General features: G+C 35.6%; 1 protein-coding gene across 1 annotated transcript in view; it reads right to left on the bottom strand.

The window, feature by feature from the left end:
* SOX5 (SRY-box transcription factor 5) overlaps positions 1-21,288 on the bottom strand; it is a 456,537-nt gene that overhangs the window by 8,875 nt on the left and 426,374 nt on the right. Inside the window, exons 12-13 of the mRNA XM_049783803.1 lie at positions 12,062-12,170; positions 9,463-9,636 (exon numbers count right to left, since the gene is read on the bottom strand). Coding sequence (XP_049639760.1) covers positions 9,463-9,636; positions 12,062-12,170 — 283 coding nt within the window. The remainder of the gene's footprint in view (positions 1-9,462; positions 9,637-12,061; positions 12,171-21,288) is intronic.

Raw genomic sequence — 21,288 nt, 5'->3', positions numbered from 1 at the left:
GGTTTCCTTGGAGTGATACTAGAATTACATCTACAAAGTTACAAAAATAATTCCTTTTTTTTTTCTTTTTTTGGTAACTCTGTACATGTATTTACCACTACTGGCTAAGGGAGGCAAGTTGGCAGCCAGAGGATCCTGGAGCCATTTTCCCTTTATAGATATAGCAATCCAGCCTCCTAGAGCATGTGCCTCTGAGAAGGTAAGGTGGTTTTAAGGATAAGCAGTTCAACACTCTAGGCCAATATTCTGTAATCTTCTCTTTTAAGACTATATTGTAAGACTATTGCAATTAGGACTGAGGAGAATTATTTTTACTATCTAATAAAAAACATCTGGGTATGAAATAAAATGTGATGAGCAAGCAATTTATCCCAATTCATGAATCAAGATGAAACAGCAACAACAAAAGTGCCAGACCATATCCAAAATAGTAGTACAGACAGTCTGGACATAGCCAAGCCAGGAAGATTTTAAAGCATTGAACACATGGAGATTTCCCTTGGGAGTAAAGAGCTTGTCTGCTTGGTGTCTGGTACCATGGAACTGTTCCCAAGGATAATGGGGATTGAAAATTGGGGGAGGGGATAGACATGCTTCCAGATGTGGGAAATGGCAGTTCTTTCCTCAGAAGAAAACAAGACTATAAGAAGTCAAATTGGTTGAAGGAAGAACAGACAAAACGGGGCCTCAGATTTGTTGAATCAAGCATGTTGGGAAGAAAATGAGGGGGCAAGCTCTGCATTTCTTTTTTTGTTTGTTTTGGTTTTAGTTTTGGGGCCACATCCTGTGACCCTCAGAGGTTACTCTTGGCTATGTGCTCAGAAATCGCTCCTGGCTTGGGGGACCATATGGGATGCCAGGGGATAGAACCATGGTCCGTCCTAGGTCAGCGGTGCAAGGCAAATGCTCTACTGCTTTCTCCATCACTCCAGCCCCAAGCCCTGCATTTCTTAAAATCTTCCACTCATGACCATTTTCCCTCAGAGGAATGAAACCTGGTCATTCATTTCCAGAAGCACTTTGGAAGCCATGAAGCAATTGATTCTGAATATTTCGCCATTAGGTCAGAAGCTTTTTACTGTCTCCTAATTTGTCACCTGCCCTGCCCGATTCTATAGGTTAAGAAGCTAGGCTCTATAAGCAATCACCCTGAAGAAACTTCCAGAATGGAGCCAGCTAGCTGGTCCTGCAGCCTGCTATGATTATCTTCCTGACCTAGTTTGATTTCCTGCCTGACCTGGGTTGCAGGTTTAATGAAGAGACTAACAGAGCTCTGCAAAGCAGTCACTCCTCCCTCATCCAGCTTTTCTAGCCTGTGGTGATGGTAGGGAACTAATGCCTCTAGAAAACTTTGGAGCTGCTGGAAGTGAGTTGTGCTTTTTTTGTCATTCTTTAGTCAGGGTTCTTCAGGGGCTTTTGAAAGGATATAGTTAGTAGCCACCTAAGGACTGTTTGTCCAGTATATTTTTTCCTGAGCTTCAAAGGAAAAAGTACCCACAAGTCCTGTTGAGATTAGAGCTAGACTACAATCAAGGAATCAGGTTCTGCCTGATTTAAGGAAGTGTGGTTGGTAAAATCTACCTTGAGCATAGAGTCCATGCAGAATTCTTCTAGCTCAAGCAGGTGCTATACACAAAGAGGCTTGTGATAGAGATGATTAAGCAGGAACTTCTGAAGTTCCATCTTGCCAGCCAACCCTCCAGATTACATTCTAAGGCCACCAACCCACATTGATAAGTGGGCACTTTATCCTAGATAGTGATGAGGATTTATTGAATATGTACAACATCAGAAAGCTAGCATATAAGGACAACACTCTAGGCCAATATTCTGTAATCTTCTCTTTTAAGACTATATTGTAAGACTATTGCAATTAGGACTGAGGAGAATTATTTTTACTATCTAATAAAAAACATCTGGGTATGAAATAAAATGTGATGAGCAAGCAATTCATCCCAATTCATGAATCAAGATGAAACCCTGAAGAAAATCTCTAATGCAATAAAACAAAATAAAATAATAACAAAGATAAACTGATGTTCAAAGCAATAGTCATAAAATGTCATGGATATTAAACAAAATGGAAATATAATATTATATATAATTATATTATATATTAATATATAGTGTATATCAATATATTTAATTATATTATATAATAATATAAATATAATAAATAATAAGGGCAGAGAAAATATGAAAATATTCCAAATAGAAACTCTAGAACTAAAGAAAATTTTGAACTGAAAAGTAGAAAAAATTTAGTAGTACACTTCATAAGGTCAAGGGCTGTGTCAGAAAGCAGGAAGATAGGGACTTGGGTAGCACTACATCCAAAAGAAGTGGTAAACAAAAAGAAAATATTTTAAACAATCAAGGTATTTATGGACCATCGAAAGGAATACCATCACTTAAATATTTCTAAAGGTAGAAGAAAAAAGATGTGGAAATCATGCTTAAAGAAATCATAGTTGTGGGGCCAGAGAGATAGCATGGAGGTAAGGCGTTTGCCTTTCATGCAGGAGGTCATCGGTTCGAATCCCGGCGCCCCATATGGTCCCCTGTGCCTGCCAGGAGCAATTTCTGAGCCTGGAGCCAGGAATAACCCCTGAGCACTGCCAGGTGTGACCCAAAAAAAAACAAAAAAAAAAAAAAAAAAAAAAAAAGAAATCATAGTTGAGAAACATGGCATAGCACATAACGAAAGAAAAGAAAGGAAGAGAAAATATAAGTATGATTGGGGACAATTTCAATACTCACTCCCAAACAGAGAAATCGACCAAAATAGATAGGTAAATAAAAATAATAATAACAATAATAAATGGAGGTAAAAAATATATAGATAATAACCAAGGTTTTGTGCTTTTTGTATTTTTGTTTTTTCCCTCCTGCCCTGGCACAGTAAATATTGGGGTCATTCGAAAAGGAATTCACTTGGCCTAAGAGATATGGGGTTTCTCCGTCCTTGGAGCATACTGTCAAGACCATGGCGTGTTTTTTTTGTTTGTTTGTTTTTGTTTGTTTTGCTTTTTTTGTTTGTTTGTTTGCCTGTTGTTTTTTTTTTTTTTTTTGTGGTGCTTATCGCTATAGCTCGAGCCCTCACTGGATATTTGACACTTCTTTTGGTACTGGTGGAGTGTTTCACCTTCTTTTTCTCCATCTCTCAAATCGATGATGAGAGCCTCTAGAAGGATTCTGCCCAGTTTCGGTGTATTAGACCCTTACCCCAGTTTATTACTTTTCTCTTTTTCAAACAAAACCACGCAACTCGAACTAGCTAGTCCTGCCTCCAGTTAGAGGGGGAACTAAGGGAGGCATCAAGACCAAACAGGTGCAAGACTACTAAGTTGTGGGTTAGATACAGAGGGGACCACATATTCTAGCCGACCTGGGGTGAGGGAAGAGGAAATGGGAGGTAGGACAGAAACGGAGGTGTAGGGAGGACAATTTGGTGATGGGAATCCCCCCTGATTTTATGTAAATATGTACCTAAAATATTATTGTCAACACTATGTAAACCACTATGATCAAAATAAAAATTAAAAAAAAAAAGAAATCATAGTTGAAAACTTCATCAAATAGGGAAAAAAGATACTCATGTTCAGATAATCTCAAAGTTTCAAACAAAATAATCCCAGACAAACACATGCCAAGTTTCTCTATTATAATTTAAAAAATGACAAAAACTAAAGATAGAATCTGTAAAATATAAGGGAATCTACACAAGACTATCATTGGATCATCAGCAGAAACTTTATAGACAGATGAGAGTGACATGTCCTATATAACTAAACAGAAAATAGCTCCAACCAAGAATATTCTACCTAGAGAAGTTATCCTTCAGATATGAAGGGGAAATAAAAACGCTTTAAAGATAAAAACACGGGGCCGGGCGGTGGCGCTAGAGGTAAGGTGCCTGCCTTGCCTGCGCTAGCCTAGGATGGACCGCGGTTCGATCCCCCGGCGTCCCATATGGTCCCCCAAGCCAGGAGCAACTTCTGAGCGCATAGCCAGGAGTAACCCCTGAGTGTCACCGGGTGTGGCCCAAAAACCCAAAAAAAAAAAAAAAAAAAAAGATAAAAACACAGATGAAAACAATTCATTTCTAGTAAATGATTCATGTAAGAAGCACTTTTTAAAATTAAAAGGACCCTGAATACAGGAACACACCAATAAACACAATCTGAAGTGACTGAAGAGTTAATAAAAAAATGAACTTGAGATTAACTTACTTTCAATTTGAAATAAATGACAACTTTTTGTTGTTGTTGTTGTTTTTGGACCACACCCATTGACTTGGGAGAACATATGGGACACCAGGGATTGAACTCAGGTTTGTCCTGGGAAGCCGTGTGCAAGGCAATCAATCACCCTATCACAGTGCAATAGCTCTGGCCCTTCTCATGGTATCTTCATAAAAACATTTACAAGAAACAAATGACAAGACAAAATGGAACTAAAAATCACGTAAGAGATTTATCAAAGTACAATAGAAAAAAGAAAAGTAACAAATGATAGAAGACAAAGGATCTGTAATCTTTATGGAAAATAGCAATAAATTATTTTGTACAAGTAATTTTATTGAATTTTAATAATCTGAACTCACAAATCAAAACATACCTCCTAGTCAGAATATTGATAAAAATCACTCTTTCTTGAATATCTGCTGAAGCTCCAAATATAACCACAGGCTCAAAGTAAATGATAAACAAAGAATCCTACATGCAAATGATGACCTTAGAAATGTTGAAGCTGCTATACTTAGATGGACTTCAAGATAAAAATCAATTTAATGAGAGGGATAAACATAAAGTGCATTAGGAATTAGTTCAGTAAGAAGACTTATCACTCTTGATATCAATGTACCAAATGAACATCAGTGTATTTTAAGCAATTAATAGACCTAGGGAAAAAAATCTGATATCAACACGATAATGTAGGGGATCTGAATATCTGCTCTAACTTGTGGACAGATCAACCTAATAGAAAATCATCGAAGCAAAATAACTAGTCCTGAGTGAGAAATTATACCAGATAGGCTTCATTTACATTTATTCAGCATTCTACCCTCACAAAAGTGGAGTAGACATCTTTTCAAATTCACATCTCTCAAGGGTAGACCATATGCTAGGACAAAATATAAGTGTCAATAAATCAATGAAGGCTGAAATCATAGCACTTTTTTCTTGTCATAATAATTACAAATCTAGAAATAAACTAAAAATAAAGCTGGAAAATATTCAAATATATGGAAAGTAAGCAGTATGCTGCTGAATAACTACTGGTTCAATAAAAAATGCAAAAAAAAATTAAATCATGAAATAAACAAAAAATGCAGATAGGCACTACCAGAATGTATGAGATGCAGTACTGAGAGGAAAGTACATTTATAGTAATGAAGACTTATATGAAGGCAAAAAAAAAAAAAAAAAAAAAAAGATCCAAGAATTTAACCTTGTGATTATTAGCACTAGAAAAGTCACAGCAAATGAAATGGAAAATACAAGCAAATAAAGCATCAAAAATAGAGTGGAAATACATGAAAAAAGATAACATTTTGGGATCAGAGAGATAGCACAGCGGTGGGGCATTTGCCTTGCAAGCGGCCAACCCAGGACCAATGGTGGTTCAAATCCCGGCATCCCATATGGTCCCCCATGCCTGCCAGGAGCGATTTTTTAGCACAGAGCCAGGAGTGGCCCCTGTGTGCTGCCAGATGTGACCCCCCCAAAAGAAACAACAAACAAACAAAAATAAAATAAAAACATAACATTTTAAATAAGGTAACTTAAAAGAAAGATAATACAAAAGATCAGTGAAACCAAGAAAGTTAGTTTTTAAAAAAGATAAACAATATTGGAAAACTCTTAGCTAGAATTGTGAAGAAAAGAATATAAATGTGTATATGTATGCACATGCATATGTATGTAAGATCAACTTGCAATAAACATACAATTAGAAATAAAAGGGGAGAGTTACAAAAGACATCATAGATATACAAAAGAAATTAAGAGGCTACTATGATTTGCATACCAAAAACCAAAATAATCTTGAAAGCGACTTGACAACTACTGAGAATTATATAACTTTAGAAATTTGAATTGGGATGAACTATAAGGCAATAAGACCATTTACAGGTAAGGAGATTTAAACAAATAAAACTCCTTAAACAAAAGCCCAGAATGCATCATTAGTGAATTCAAAAATATATGCCAGATAATCTTATATGGGGGCTGGAACAATACCATAGTGGTAAGGGCATTTGCCTTGCACACAGCTGAACAGGGACAGACCCAGGTTTGATCCCCCAAATCCTATATAGTCCCCAGAGCCTGCCAGGAGTGATATTTTAGTGCAGAGCCAGGAGTAAACCCCTGAGTGCAACCGGGTGTGTCCCCAAACAAACAAACAAACAAACAAAAACTAGTAAGTACTTTCTCACACTCAAAATACTGAAGAAAATAACTTACAAACACATTTTATGAGATAAATATCATCCTACCCAACATTGTGTAAAGCACACAAGGACATTTAGAACATATTTTTCTTCTCTCCTTTCTCTCTCTCTGTTTCTCTCTCTCATTTCCCATTCCCAATATATGAATCCCTGAAGCAATATAGATCAATATTCTATATAGAACATAGATGCAAATATCTCAGAAAATATTTTTAAATTAATTTCACCACACATTATACATGAAAACCAAGTAGGACTTATTCCAGGAATGCAAAGATGGACTTAACATGATTATCAATTATTGAAGTATATTAACAAAACAAGAGAAAAAACCAAAAATTTTATTATTATGTAATCAGATGTAGAGAAGCCATGTGATAAGGATATGCATCCATTTATGCTAAATATTCCCCCCAAAATAGGGATTGAAGGAATATATATCAACCTTATAAAATCCATATGTCAAACAACAGCTAACATCAAATCCAACAGCAAAAGCATTAAAAGTATTCCTCATTTAAGATGTTCGCCCTCAGCAAAATTAAAAATATTAGAATTCTACCCAAGCAATAAAATAATTCAATATAATAACTGTAAAAATTCCAACATTCTTAAAGAAAATAGAACACCATTGAGATGTATATAAAATCACAAATACCAAAAGCATTTCTGAGAAAAAAAGGAGATGCAAAATGTTCCTTGTCTGCAGTCTATAGAGCTATATAGTAACCAAAACAGTATGGAATAATTAGTCCAGTTATAGAACTAAATTCCAATATGGCACTAGAATAGAAAAAAAGGCAAAAAGTTAAAAATCAAAATCGAATACAGGGGGCTGGAGAGATAGCATGGAGGTAAAGCGTTTGCCTTTCATGCAAGAGGTCATCGGTTCGAATCCCAGCGTCCCATATGGTCCCCTGTGCCTGCCAGGAGCAATTTCTGAGCATGGAGCCAGGAGTAACCCCTGAGCACTGCCGGGTGTGACCCAAAAACCACAAAAAAAAAAAAATCGAATACAGCAATCGAAATAGCTATACTAATCAAACCACTGTGGTACTGGAATAACAACAATGTATTAGAACAACAGAATAGAACTGAGATTCCAGAAAAATATTTAATGTGTATAAAAAGTAAGAAAATATTATGTAACATCTGTATTCTAGAAAACTCTTATGTATGTTATATAATGGAAAAGCCAAGATTATACAGTGTAGAAAGTAAAGCCTCTTTGATAAATGATATTAAGAAAATTTAATCTCCACATAAAAATGAACCATTATTTCACAATATTGTAAAATTAATTCAAGTGTATGAATATCTTGTATATGACTTATTACTATGCTATAAAAATAAAACACAAAACACGTCAATATATTGGTTGAGGATTCAAAAGTCAATTTTTTTTTTTTGGTTTTTGGGCCACACCCGGTAACGCTCAGGGGTTACTCCTGGCTGTGCGCTCAGAAGTTGCTCCTGGCTTGGGGGACCATATGGGACACCGGGGGATCGAACCGCGGTCCGTCCAAGGCTAGCGCAGGCAAGGCAGGCACCTTACCTCTAGCACCACCGCCCGACCCCCAAAAGTCAATTTTAAAACAAAGTGGCATCAAACTAAAAATCTTTTGCAGCTACATTATAATTAGAATACATATTATAGAATTGAGGAAAATATATAAATCTCATATATCCAGCCAGAAGCTAATACCCAAGACATCTAAGTAAATCATAAAACTTAACCACAATGACTAAAAAATAAATAATCCAATAAAAACGGGCAGAAGTTTTCAGACACTTCTCCAAAGACAGAGAAATGGCCAACAAGAACATAAAAACACCTGACTCATCATCATTTTTATATGTGAAATACAATGAAAATAATCATGATATATCATCCCACACCATTAGAGAGTGATCTCTATGACAAAGTCCAGAAACAAATGCTGGCAAGCATCTTGAGAAACCACAAATCTCATACATCACTGGTGAGAAGAAATCTTTGCTTTTGCCATAACATGAAATTTTGCAGGGGGATCCTAACTCAGTCAGGAGGCTAAGGATCAAATCAGTACTAGTTGATCAACATCATGAGATGGAAAGTGACTTGTCTCTTTATATCAAGGAAAGAAACCAAATCCAATCCTTGAACTCTGACTATAAAAGGGAAAGAAGGAAGAAAATTCAAGGGTGAAATGGCCTACTATATCTCCCTATTTACCTAACATCTATCTAGAAGTTGACAGAACAGAGAAATAACATATCCAAAAGAGTTTGTTCTCTAAGAACATAGTCCCAAAACTTTGTACTGTAAAACAATGTCAAATTAATAAGTTGTTTTAAAAATTAAAATTTGAAGATAAATGATGTGTACCCATACTACATATCCTTACATCCTCATAATCTAAATCAATTTTCATTGTAATCCCAGAGCAAGCCTCATCACTTACACCACCAAGGAGATTTATGTATGGTTTTTAAAGGTAAAGGATATGCCAGTATCAATACTGAGTAGCTATTGTGAAAGAATTCTTTCACTAGTCAAACTATCATAATGTTTCTAGATGTTTTCCTTGATGAGGCCCATACCCAGAAGTGCTCAATGCTGATTCTTGGCTATGTACTCAGTGATGCCACCTGACAGTGTTGCGGGACACATATGTATGTGCTGACATATGTGTAAATATGATATGTATAAAACATGGATTGGTATCATGTAAGACAAGCACCTTACCTACTCTAGAATCTCCTAGGCCCTGCTTTTAGATTTCTACCAAGAAGATATTATGGCAGTTAGTATAATGCCACACATTCAAATAGCTCTAGAATTTGGGCATATTTTCCTGACAAATGCAAAACAATCATCAGAAATATAAAAGGAGTGATGAAGTTACTTGTATTTTGCAGATTATCAATCTCCCTGTCTTCTGAATCCAGACTGTTTTTTTAATAACAACAACAAAAAAACACAATTATTTCATTTGTTCCTTGATTCTCAGTGTTTTTCTTACCCAATATTTTGCTGATGTTGGAATTGTGCATATCAGGAAAGGCTTGAAGAATTTTTCTTCTTTCATCTTTAGCCCATACCATGAATGCATTCATTGGGCGCTTTATATGGGGTTCATTGCTACCACGCCCCCTGGATTCTCTGTAAATTCTTGATTCTGAGACTCCAGCACTTCCTAAAAATAAAGAACATTGATTCACATTAGTGCTGACACTCTTGGCACATCTTTTCCTGTTTTGTATATTATTAAAATATCTGAAAAGAAAAAGTGCGTCTGATGATGTACTTGTAGTTCTCAAGACAGATGCATGTGTATGAAATTTTGGTGAGAAGACTTGTGATGGCAAATTTATATTTGTGTTTTTAAACCATTTCTAATACATCTTTCATGTAAGTGGACTGTTTTACCATTTACATTTTAAAGGAATGTACAAATTATGTAAAATGTGGAATAGCTGGATCAGAAGAGCAAGTGCGCCTGCACCCTGCAGAATTAAGTTCAGAAAAGTGTGAGGCAGAAATATGTTAGACAGAATGGAGATTATACACTTTTCTGCTCTCTGGGGTTATGCAAATAAAATAATACAGCACTGCCAGCTGAAATTCTGACATTAAAATATATATGAATGTTTTTGTCTTTTCTTTGAAGTTAGGTGCTAATAAATGCATGCAATATGGTGATGAAACAATGCCAGTCTAACATCCAATGGATACTTGAAAAGAACATATGAAAGGTTACATTATTATCACTTCTTATGACATATAAGCCATAAATTTAAAGTAAAAAATAATGCATTAATTTCCCTGAATATATATGTCCAATGAGACCCATTGGTAGTTACATTTCAATTAGCCAGACTTATAATAAAACACAACCGGTCACCCTAGAATATTTGGAAGCTATCGCTTCTCCTCTGGGCTTTAGATGACTTTGTAGGATGGCTGTGTTGGATTAACCAGCTTTCAGAGTAATGAGTTTGTACAGAAAAGTAAAAATAAAAAAGAAAACACTAAACTCTATCATTAAATTTTCCAAGATATTCAGTACAAAAGATAGAAATGATGTATTCTGTAAGTATGTATGTGAAATTTTAAAAGTATCTTCAGGGTTCTCTTGAACTTGTTATTAAAAAAAAAGACACGATTTTTTTCCATTGTAGTACTCCTTCCTTTATATTCTTAATTTGAAGGAATAGAAATCAGCTCAAATTGCTTAGACTAAAAGAACTCAAGGGTAGCAAACAAGATATCTGTTGGTGAATTTCATTTATATATTTTTGGTTTGATAAAGATTAGAAATGTTTTGCATACAAGCATGACAGAATTTAACACATAACAGCAAAAAAAGTTGTGATGTTTTAATGCTAATTACCATGAGTATATTTTATCATGCTAATACAACTTAAAGTTTATGAAATGTGTTATTACCCATAATTGTCTTCTTTTATTGACAAAAATGTGCTAATATATAGCAACATCTTTCTAAAATGGGCTTGTAACTAACAAATGATCATTTGCACATCTGTCTTTTCATGTTCTTACACCTACAGCAATGCAAGCAATAAAATGAACATTATGCAACTTCATCAAAGCTAAACAAGCTTTTAAAATGCACTTAGATCAAGTTTATTTTATTCATGTAAAGTAGAAAACAGAAGCACATATTTTGACACCTGGGACCACAGACACTATTCTTGAAATATACAAATAAATAGAATTTGACAAAATTATATGGTCAAGTGCTCAACAATGGCTAATGCAGAAGAGAACTTGAAAGATGAATTGGACCAAGACATTTTTTAAACAGTTACTTATCTAGGGAATTAAAAAAATTCCCCTCTAGCGTATGTTTCTCACTAGTTGGTCCCCATGCAGTTGGTTCGATAGGCAAAGAACTTCTAAAGGAGTAGCAAAGTATAGCATTCATATGTGCATGTCACCTGAGACCATTGAGGCTCAGTGGAAGAACAGCACACTTATTTTCCTTCTTTGCTGTGCTATTAAAATGAGAGTCTCAGTATTGCCACTGTGGATGTGTAGAGCATCCAGATGTGCAAGGAAGACTGGGACACTTCACAGCTATAGTTCTGAGCTGGTTACTGCACATAAACAGCAGATCACATGACTATACTGGGGAATAAATGAGGAAAAGTATGAGAAATTATCCTATGCTATGTATTTTGGTCAGGGTTTGACAAAGAAGATCCTTTAAGTGAGATGATAAATATATACATTTAGAAATAGATTCTCACAGTTATAATTATCAGAGGGATAAAAGATATAGTAGATGGTGATCAAAAATATTTGATTTGGAAACTGCTCTAGCACTTTCAAGCCCAGGTCCATGGATGAAAGTATTTAAATTCCTAAAGGCTACTCTCTAAATGTCACAGCACTGATCTCCCAGGAATTAAAGAATATGATTCACTTGGAGATCTCATCAGAGTGTGGGCAACAGGGCAAATGCTCAATACATGTGTGCTCCTTTTTAATGATGAAGTCTATACAGTGGCTGTCATGTATATTTTTCAGTAGTTTAAATGACATGGAATAGATATTTTTGCACACTATTTGAAGACAGATGAACAGTTTTCACAGACCATCAGAATCACCACTCATATTGAAATCCATCATGGCATGGCTAAATTTTCCTTCTTCATTCTGCTTAATTGCCAGTTGCTGAGTCAGACTCTCCAGTGTTGTTTTTTCCTAGTAAATAAAATAAAAGAGAGGTTAATTTGGAAGTTAGACTTCAAAAATACTTTCCCCCCCTGAGCAATGCCTACTATATTATCTTCTGGACAGGAAAGGATGCTGTTAGGTTAACCTTAACTCATTCAACACATTAAGCTGAGGTAGGTGAATCAAGATCAACATAATTTTTGGAAGAGATTGCGATTTTCAGAGTCCCTCCATAGGTCTGACATTTGAATTTGCTACATCTAGAGAAGATTTACTGAGGTCCTTGCAGACAACCTTCTCAGACCATAAAATGTACATAGAAATTTCATGGAAGCGACCATTTTTACAACATTTGGAATGCCTATTTTATTTTTAGCTAGAAAGTAGATGTATAGAAGTGGCATTGAGCCCAGAGAAAGTCTCCCAACCGTCAGGTGATGAAATGATAGGATGGAAGCATAAATTCATAGTAGTGCCCTCTGGTCTCTATCTCCCTAAATGCCATCTGCATTCCTCATGCAAGGGTAATGAAGATGTTTAAATATTCATTGCTAATTGCTTGTCAAGTCTCTGTACATTCAACGTGAGTGTCTGCCACTTGGACCACAACTTGATTTGGATTGCTAAGCCAAAATATTGAGTTGGCGAATTATTTGAGATACAAATATACCAAAATTAGATCTGCAAAGGCATCAAGTCATTTTAAAGCATTCAGTTCATGATTTTAAGTCATGGAGAACACAGTACACTTAATTATTTTAAAGAAAAACATAACGTCTAACAAATCACTTGTGACATTAGTCTACTTTCAAATTATATAATTGGGCGAATTGAAGAATAGAAAAAAAAACTTACAATGAAAGGTACACAACTTTCTTTAGCAGCAGCATCATTGTTCTGAGACTTTTAAACCTCTTTGGACCCCCAAAAAGTTTTAAGAAAACATCTATTTATATTATAAATTTCCAAATTTCTTTGTAGTCATTCACCGAATTTCCTTAGAACACAGTCATGAAACACACACATATACCACACACACTGTGGAACAGTCAGAACACAATAAAGTGTTCAGAGAAAAAATAATTCAACCACTGTTATTCTCACTAAGAACAATAGGCTATTAAAATCAATAATATAATTAATTTTTACTTTCACAAATATCTGACAGTAGTACAAATCTACATACTAGATTCCAAAAACTCTTTAATTAAATAGTCTAAGAACCCCTGTCACCAGAATCTCTGTACAAGGTAATGACATTGCAATATTTTAATTGTCAATTGATATAAAATATAGCAGGAAACTAGAAGTAAAACCATTTTTATCAAATTTTTCTGTAGGATTTTATAGAAATAAAGTAAAAATAAATGACATATGTAAACATGTAGAGCTCGATGCATTTGTTTTATATGTGAACTTGATTCTTTCAGATGCTTTAAATGTTTTGAAGCTTTGGCTAAGTCTGCTGTTTATAACCAGCTAAGCTTAAGATTACCAAGAACAGTAGTTTGGCAGACTTTATAAAGAAGCACAACTGTTAAAATGGAAGAGAGTTACATTTAGAAACAAACTCCATCAACATGATCTGAGAGTTCCAGGTCAATGGCGACTTTAGTGTCTTTGGCGAATGTATTGGATTGCCTCTTGAGTTTTGATTTAACAGCATATGGGAAGATAATGCAACACACTTCCTAGAGAGTTTGTCCCTTTTTTAGTTTGTCATTTTGAAGTAATGTCTTTCAAGAAAAGAGTTCAAGTAGGAAAAGAATGAAATGTCAAATGATGCTTAGTTTACTGAGGATAGATGTATAGATCCTATGCTATCTTACCAAGAGGTTAAAATTTGTAGATGACAAGCATAGTAGTCACAGCCAACTTTCACAATAAGTAACCTCAAATTATCTATTTTTTTTTGTTTTTTTTTTGGGGGGGGGTTGTTTTTGGTTTTTGGATCACAACTGGCAGCACTCAGGGGTCACTCCTGGCTCCACGCTCAGAAATTGCTTCTGGCAGGCTCTAGGGACCATATGGGATGCCGGGTTTCGAACTACCATCCTTCTGCATGAAAGGCAAACGCCTTACCTCCATGCTATCTCTCCAGCCCCAAATTATCTATTTTTAAAGTTTAAAGTATGAGAATCTGATTCAAATGGTTAACCCTAAAGTTTTTGATACTTCTGAAGAAGAAGTCATGCGGTGGGGGAGATGACAAGAAAACATGGTATTATTTTTGTGACTGTTTTTGCAAAGTCATTAAAGCTAATTCTTAGAACTATGAACAGGAAAATAGTGAAGTGACTGGAGGAAATAGTAACAGGATATGTGTCTTTAATGAATACAACTTACAATAGGATGTAAATCAAAATGGCAAACATTGACACATTTCAGTGACTTTCCTGATGACAGGTTCAAAAATATAAAATTGAGATAAGGAGACAAAACCCCAAGTGCACATGTAATAAATATGTGATATATAAAATATAGTTCTTTTATGGTAAATAACTTCATGTGAAAATCAATCATGTAGCATGGAGAGATATAAATCTGCATATGGACATCAGTCTAGATAATGCTGAACCACTAAAAGAATGAGCTCGATTTAGTAACAGTGCTTGCAAGTTTAAATTCAATCTAATTAGGCATATGGGAGGAGAAAGAATGAATCAAATGTTAAGAATCACAAATGCTGGCACAAAGGTGAAACTTCTCTCATGTTGCTCCTACTTCATAACAACTTTGGCTTTGTCTGCCCCCTGCTTTCAAAATGTCCAAGTCAAAAATGATTATGAACTATCATGTCTAAAACTCAACTGTCTACGATTTTGTTTTTATGATTATTTTCCTTTCTAAAAGCTTTTATTTTTAATCTGCAAATATTACTCAAAGGTAAGATTCTCTCTAGATTAATCATTTCTAAGCACAGGCAGTTGAAACAGAAAGAGGGCAGTGGTTATCAGCAGAAGGTAAATGAGAAGATATTGAAAAAATTTAAATACCATGGAAATGGAATTTAGTTCGAAAGAAATAAATGTTGATGGGCACAAGTGAGTCTTTAGTTATACTTGTATTTAATTCCAACTGGCTCTGATTAAAGTTGCATTAGTCATGTTTTTTATAGGAAAAAAGTGTTCTATACCCTTATTTTAAGATCTATATTCTGGCTTGTAAGTACAGTGTAACACTTACAATACTCTCTCAATGCTGATCTTAAGCTGACAAAGTTTAATCATTTCCTCAATCATTTTTCTATTGAAAACAATGTAAAAATTAAATTAAAACACATTTAATCAACTATTTGCCAAAATTCTGAACCCAGAGTAATCTCAGAGGAGAGAGCATAAACAGATTAATTATTTCTAATTATTCAAGATGAAACAGTCTTGAGGAACTTTTACTAAGGACTATTCAAAATAACATGTATGAGTTATTCCCAGCAAACACTAGAAAGGGATGATAATTAAGATTTCCTGTAGAAAGATGGGTCCTATTTGACTTATACAATTCTATAGACTTGCTTAGATTACAGGTAAGAGTTCAATAAAAAAATTAATTTTTACTTGAAAACACTTATAATCCTATACTACTTGGAGAACTATCCAAATTAACTCTATATTATCTATAGGCAAAGATTTAGTTTTAGACCTGAGAGTTTTAATGATCAAATTAAATTTAATCCTAAATATCTATTAAGATATTAAGATGAACTATTAAGATATTACTATTTACTTAGGGAACATAGTTCTTAAATTCTGATCCTAAATTTTGTGGCTTGTCCAGTGACCTGTAGAATAAAAAATAGTAAGCTTATGGTTTGCATGGGACACAGCTATCAAATGTTTGATATGCACTTTTATATTATATTGTACATTTATATATCTGGTACAATATAAAATTTGGAAGTGAAAAGAGATGGTGAGTTAAAAAATGTAAGCCCTAGTATAACTCAAAAAAATGGAAAAAGCTACAAAATATATTAATGGGAAGAAAATGCACTTGAAAAATAAAAAAAAGCATTAGAAAAATAAGAAGGGTATGTTTTTAATAAGGTAGAAATCAATGAAGAGGGATATTTGGAAAGGTAAAGTTTTATATATATATATATATATATATATATATATATATATATATATATATAGTTAATATGGGTATTAAGAACCCTGTCATGGTTATAACCCTCTAAAGGAAAATCTTGGTGATGAGTAAAAATTGAGATCTTCTGATTCTTATCCATCATGCATACCAATAAATTTTATCTATTTTCTATTTAATGATCAGACATGATGACCTACAATTACATTTTATTCTCTTTTTTTTCCTTTTTGTGGTTTTTGGGTCACACCCGGCAGTGCTCAGGGGTTATTCCTGACTCCAGGCTTAGAAATTGCTCCTGGCAGGCACGGGGGACCATATGGGACAACAGGATTTGAACTGATGACCTTCTGCATGAAAGGCAAACGCCTTACCTCCATGCTATCTCTCCGGCCCCACATTTTATTCTCTTAAATGTACTTCAAATGATACTTTTTCCTATTCCATTAACTTAACTTACATAGAAAATGGAAAAAAGAGCTGTTAGTAAAGGTTCAAAAAGAACCTCTTTTTTTTTTTTTTTTTTTTTTTTTTTTTTTTTTTTTTTTTTTTTTTTTTGGTTTTTGGGCCACACCCGGTAACGCTCAGGGGTTACTCCTGGCTATGCGCTCAGAAGTCGCTCCTGGCTTGGGGGACCATATGGGACGCCGGGGGATCGAACCGCGGTCCGTCTCCTAGGCTAGCGCAGGTAAGGCAGGCACCTTACCTCCAGCGCCACCGCCCGGCCCCAAGAACCTCTTTTTTTTGTTGGTGTCATGCAATAAAGTCAAAACAAACAAAGCCAATGAAAACTACTTTAAAGGAGATAGATATTTTCTTAGTTACCCAATCCTAAACTAAACCATGCATAGTCGCTAGTTCTCTACTGCTCCCTGGAATAGGGATTTGTGTAAATTGATGAGCTTTGTTCCCACCAGAACACATCCACTGAGAGAGCTGGGTTGTGGGTCAGCTATCATAATGGACGTCCCTGAAATAAAGCTTACAAAGCTATAAAACTCATAAAAAGCACATGCATGAAATGACAGAACAGAGTGTGACTGTCAAATGTTGACTCAGTAACAGTGAAAGCCCTTCTGGCTACACTTTTTTTTTATGGCCTCCTTCTATACTAATGACACGGGAAGAGAGAAACAAAAGAGAATGTTAACCCTCTAATTATGTGAACCTCACAGACCACCAGAGAAGAGAAAAGATGATTTCTAATGTCATCACAACTTGGCTATTTATTGGAGACTTTTTTTTCTTCAGCTTCAATATAATATAAAGAAGGCATATGTTCATTACTTAGCCTTTCGGTTTTGCCCATATCTAGTAAGAGTGCCACTTTTCAAAAATAGCCATATCATATATGATCTAAAACGACAAAAGACTCTCTTGTCAGTTATACAAACACATATTCGTCCAACACCACCAAAAATATCAGTTGAGAAATCTGTTCAACTTTGAATTTATTGATTAGGAGATCCCAGACATTTAGAACTTTGCAATCTTATCTCCCTTGAGAGTATTTTTCCATTCAGCAACCCATAAAAATTGAGTGAAGGGATCAAAAAGCTCGTAGATGTCCTATGGTTTAATTATCATAAAACCAGCCTTATGTAATTTCAATATTTCCCCTTTCTAGACTTGGAGGTTCCCTGAGAGGGAAAAAATTCTGAATTAGAATCCCACCATTCTGTTTCATGGGCAATTTTTATTTTGAGCAAATTTCTTGGTACAAAAACTAGTAACCAGCTCCATGTTATGCTTCTTAAAGACTAATTCTAGCATAATTTCTTCTAAGATTTTCTCAGGCAATTTGATCAAACTAAAATTACTGGTAGCTCAGATTTTCTGAAGTATTATGAAGCAGAAGATAGACTGGTTCAGAAGGAAAACACTTTCTATGAATTCAAATCTTATTTCTATCTAATATAAGTGGATAAAGAGTCACAAAATGCCTTTTCTTTGCTCATTACTATATGACACTTGGCAAAGTGTCCCCCTGTCACAGTAAAATTATGGTCAGTGCCCTCACTACAACCAACTCAGCAAGCTCCTGCAATCCTTCATTCAACCCCTTTAGCTGGTTCCTTAGGAAAGGAACTGGAAGTCTTTGGTGTGAAAATGAATTGACCATTAGAATTCCTATACCAGGGGTCTCAAACTCGTGGCCCGCAGGCCGCAAATGGCCCTTTGTACAACATTTTGTAGCCCTGCCCTAGAGGAATCTTTTTTTGTTTTGTTTTGTTTTAGTTGTTTGGGTCACACCCCCCAATGTTCAAGGCTTACTACTGACTTTGCACTCAAGGATCACCCCGACTTTGCCTCCTGCGGCCCCCAGGTAAATTGAGTTTGAGACCCCTGTACCTATACCAACGTGATTCTTACATCAGTAAAGAAAATTTAGAAAACTCAGTAGAGTGTGGGACATATGTGCAAAATGAAAATCCTGCCACCCAGCACGGCAGTTGCTTAGGTTTTATGATGTATTTCTCTGAATCTTTGATATGTATCCCCAAATTTGCTGAAAGAAATTCTAGTGCATTTCCTACACTCTTTTCACACTTGTTTCTCAGGAATAATTTTGTGAGCATATTCTCATGCCCATCACTGAACAAACCATTTCACTCATCAGAGAGGCCCATGGGGTCTATCTGACACTCAGTCTGGCATGCCCTATGTGTCTCATTTTATTGGACCATCCTGTGCTAGCCCCTCTACCAGAATGATGTAAAGAACACAAGACTCTCTGTTTGGAAACATGCACAGCTTTTCTAGGCTTGAAAATTAAACCATAAAAAGTTTACTGAAATTAAAAAAAAAAAAAAAACCTTTAAAAAGCTCCTTAAAAACTCACACCATAATTGCTCCCCACCAAGCGTGGGCACTTGCTAGCTGCAAGTAGTGGCACTGTGACAAATGTAGCAAAGCTGAAAGCAGGCTACACTAAGAGAAAGAAAAAGTCTTCCACTGGCCATCTGTGAAAATAAGGCATGTGGCCATTAAATGCAGAGGCTGTAAATATACACAAACTCCATGAAGCAAATGGCAAAAAAGGACTAAACTTCAAGCTCAAACAAATCAAAATGTTTAATGCATAGTTACCACTGCTGGACGAAAACAGCTCTGATCTTTGCAGGCTGCAAACTCGGCATGTATTTCAATTAAATAACCCTCCCCCCCCCCCCCAAAAAAAAAAGAGAGAACAAGAAAGAAATGAAAAGACATAGAAGAAAACCTTTTGAAACAAAGGGCTATAGACTGCCTATATTCAATTTCTAGAAACAAATAGACCCTTTAATATGCACCAGCCTGTCAAGAATGTCAATTGGAATTATTGAAAGGCTGACATCTGGAGTGATGGATGGGAGATGACATAATACCTAGGTGCCTTTTTGTCATGGTCTTTGAAAACTGGCTGCTCCGTGCTGATAATATTCACTGGGGGTGGGGGAATGCTCTCCTTCTCCTGTCCCATAAGAAGGGTCCCCTGGCTGAGACTCTCAGAATTAAGGTTTTATGAATCAAAAAAGGCAAAGCAAAGAAAACCCAAGGATCAAATGCCAACTTGTACATAAAAGCTACTTCAGATTTTCTAATAATCTGCTTAGAAAGCAGTTTCTTAGCCATGTGATATAAATGTTCAATTTAGTGAGACTCCAAAAATAAATGGGCAAGTAGTCAAATTCAGGTATGTGTCTCTACTTATAAAGTCATCAAGAGATAATTACATGTTAAGACAGCGATTGAAAAGAACATATACTCATCTTTATAAAGAGAACATCTTGATTGTACATATTATTTCGACTTGTTCTTAAACAAATACACACACCCATTAGTAAAATTTCCTCTTTTGTCCCACTGTTGCAGTGACCTACCTAACATGCCTCTCCTTCACACAATTTTCCTCTAACTACTGAAATCTCTAGTTTCAGTTCAACTTTTTAAACTCATTTTAGCTGAAAGCAATGTAATGAGCATTTATTTTTTCACTGAATCCAAAGGCATAAGTTCCTTTTTTGGTTTTGGTTTTGGTTTTGGTTCACACCCGGTGGCACTCAGGGGTTACTTCTGGCTCTGTGCTCAGAAATCGCTCCTAGCAGGCTCAGGGGACCATATGGGATGCCGGGATTTGAACCACTGTTCATACTGGGTTGGCTGCGTACTAGACAAACGCCCTACTGGCTGTGCTATCTCTCCGGGCCCCAAGAGGCATAAGTTCTTTCACAGTCACTTTCTCAAAGCAAAACCTGTAATTCACAATTCATCACATGTCTTTTTCTTCTCCAAGGGAAGGAGCATGTGGAAGAAAATTCTGTGCTAGAACTCTGTTTCTAAAGAGTTAACACTGCTGATCCCATCCATCACGTGGCCAGCGAAGCATCAGGAAAAAATGATAGATGTAAATTATTACAGGAAGACATCCCATACGTTCATTGTCATTTATAACTAATGCTGCTTTGACACACTTTTTCTTCATTATTAAATATCCACATGAAGTCAATGCTAGTCACTGTCATTTTATATCGGGCACTCTGTTAAGGGAAAAGGAAAGAGTTGACAATGACAGAAAAGAGAAGGTGGAAAGGGAATAGTGTCCAAGTGCCAGTGTAATAAAGGGAAGTCTTTACTTATCAAGCAGTTTATGCAATCTGTGATATGGGTTCTTATCTGACTGACAGCCCAAAGAGAAAAGTGTTATCACAATAAATTCTGTTTGCTTGTTTTTATACTTTGTATATACTTCACCAAAGTTTTATCTCAGTTTATGGCAATCTGAAAGAATTTTCATTGTACCTCAGAAGGGTACCTCATTTCCCAACTATTAGTTTCTACAGATGCATAAATAACATATGTAGGATTTAAGATTTCAAGAATGCTGGGGGCAGTGTATACTGAGTTATCTACCTTAAGAAATGCAGGCATATGCTTACATGTTTATCAATGACTTCTGTTTTTGTTTGTTTGTTTGTTTGTTTTTGGGTCACACCCGGCAGCTCTCAGGAGTTCTTCCTGGCTCTATGCTCAGAAATTACTCCTGTCAGGCTCGGGGGACCATATGGGATGCTGG

This window comes from Suncus etruscus, chromosome 11, assembly GCF_024139225.1.
Source record: "Suncus etruscus isolate mSunEtr1 chromosome 11, mSunEtr1.pri.cur, whole genome shotgun sequence".
Taxonomy (NCBI): domain Eukaryota; kingdom Metazoa; phylum Chordata; class Mammalia; order Eulipotyphla; family Soricidae; genus Suncus; species Suncus etruscus.
This window is presented reverse-complemented; position numbering and strand designations above follow the sequence as displayed.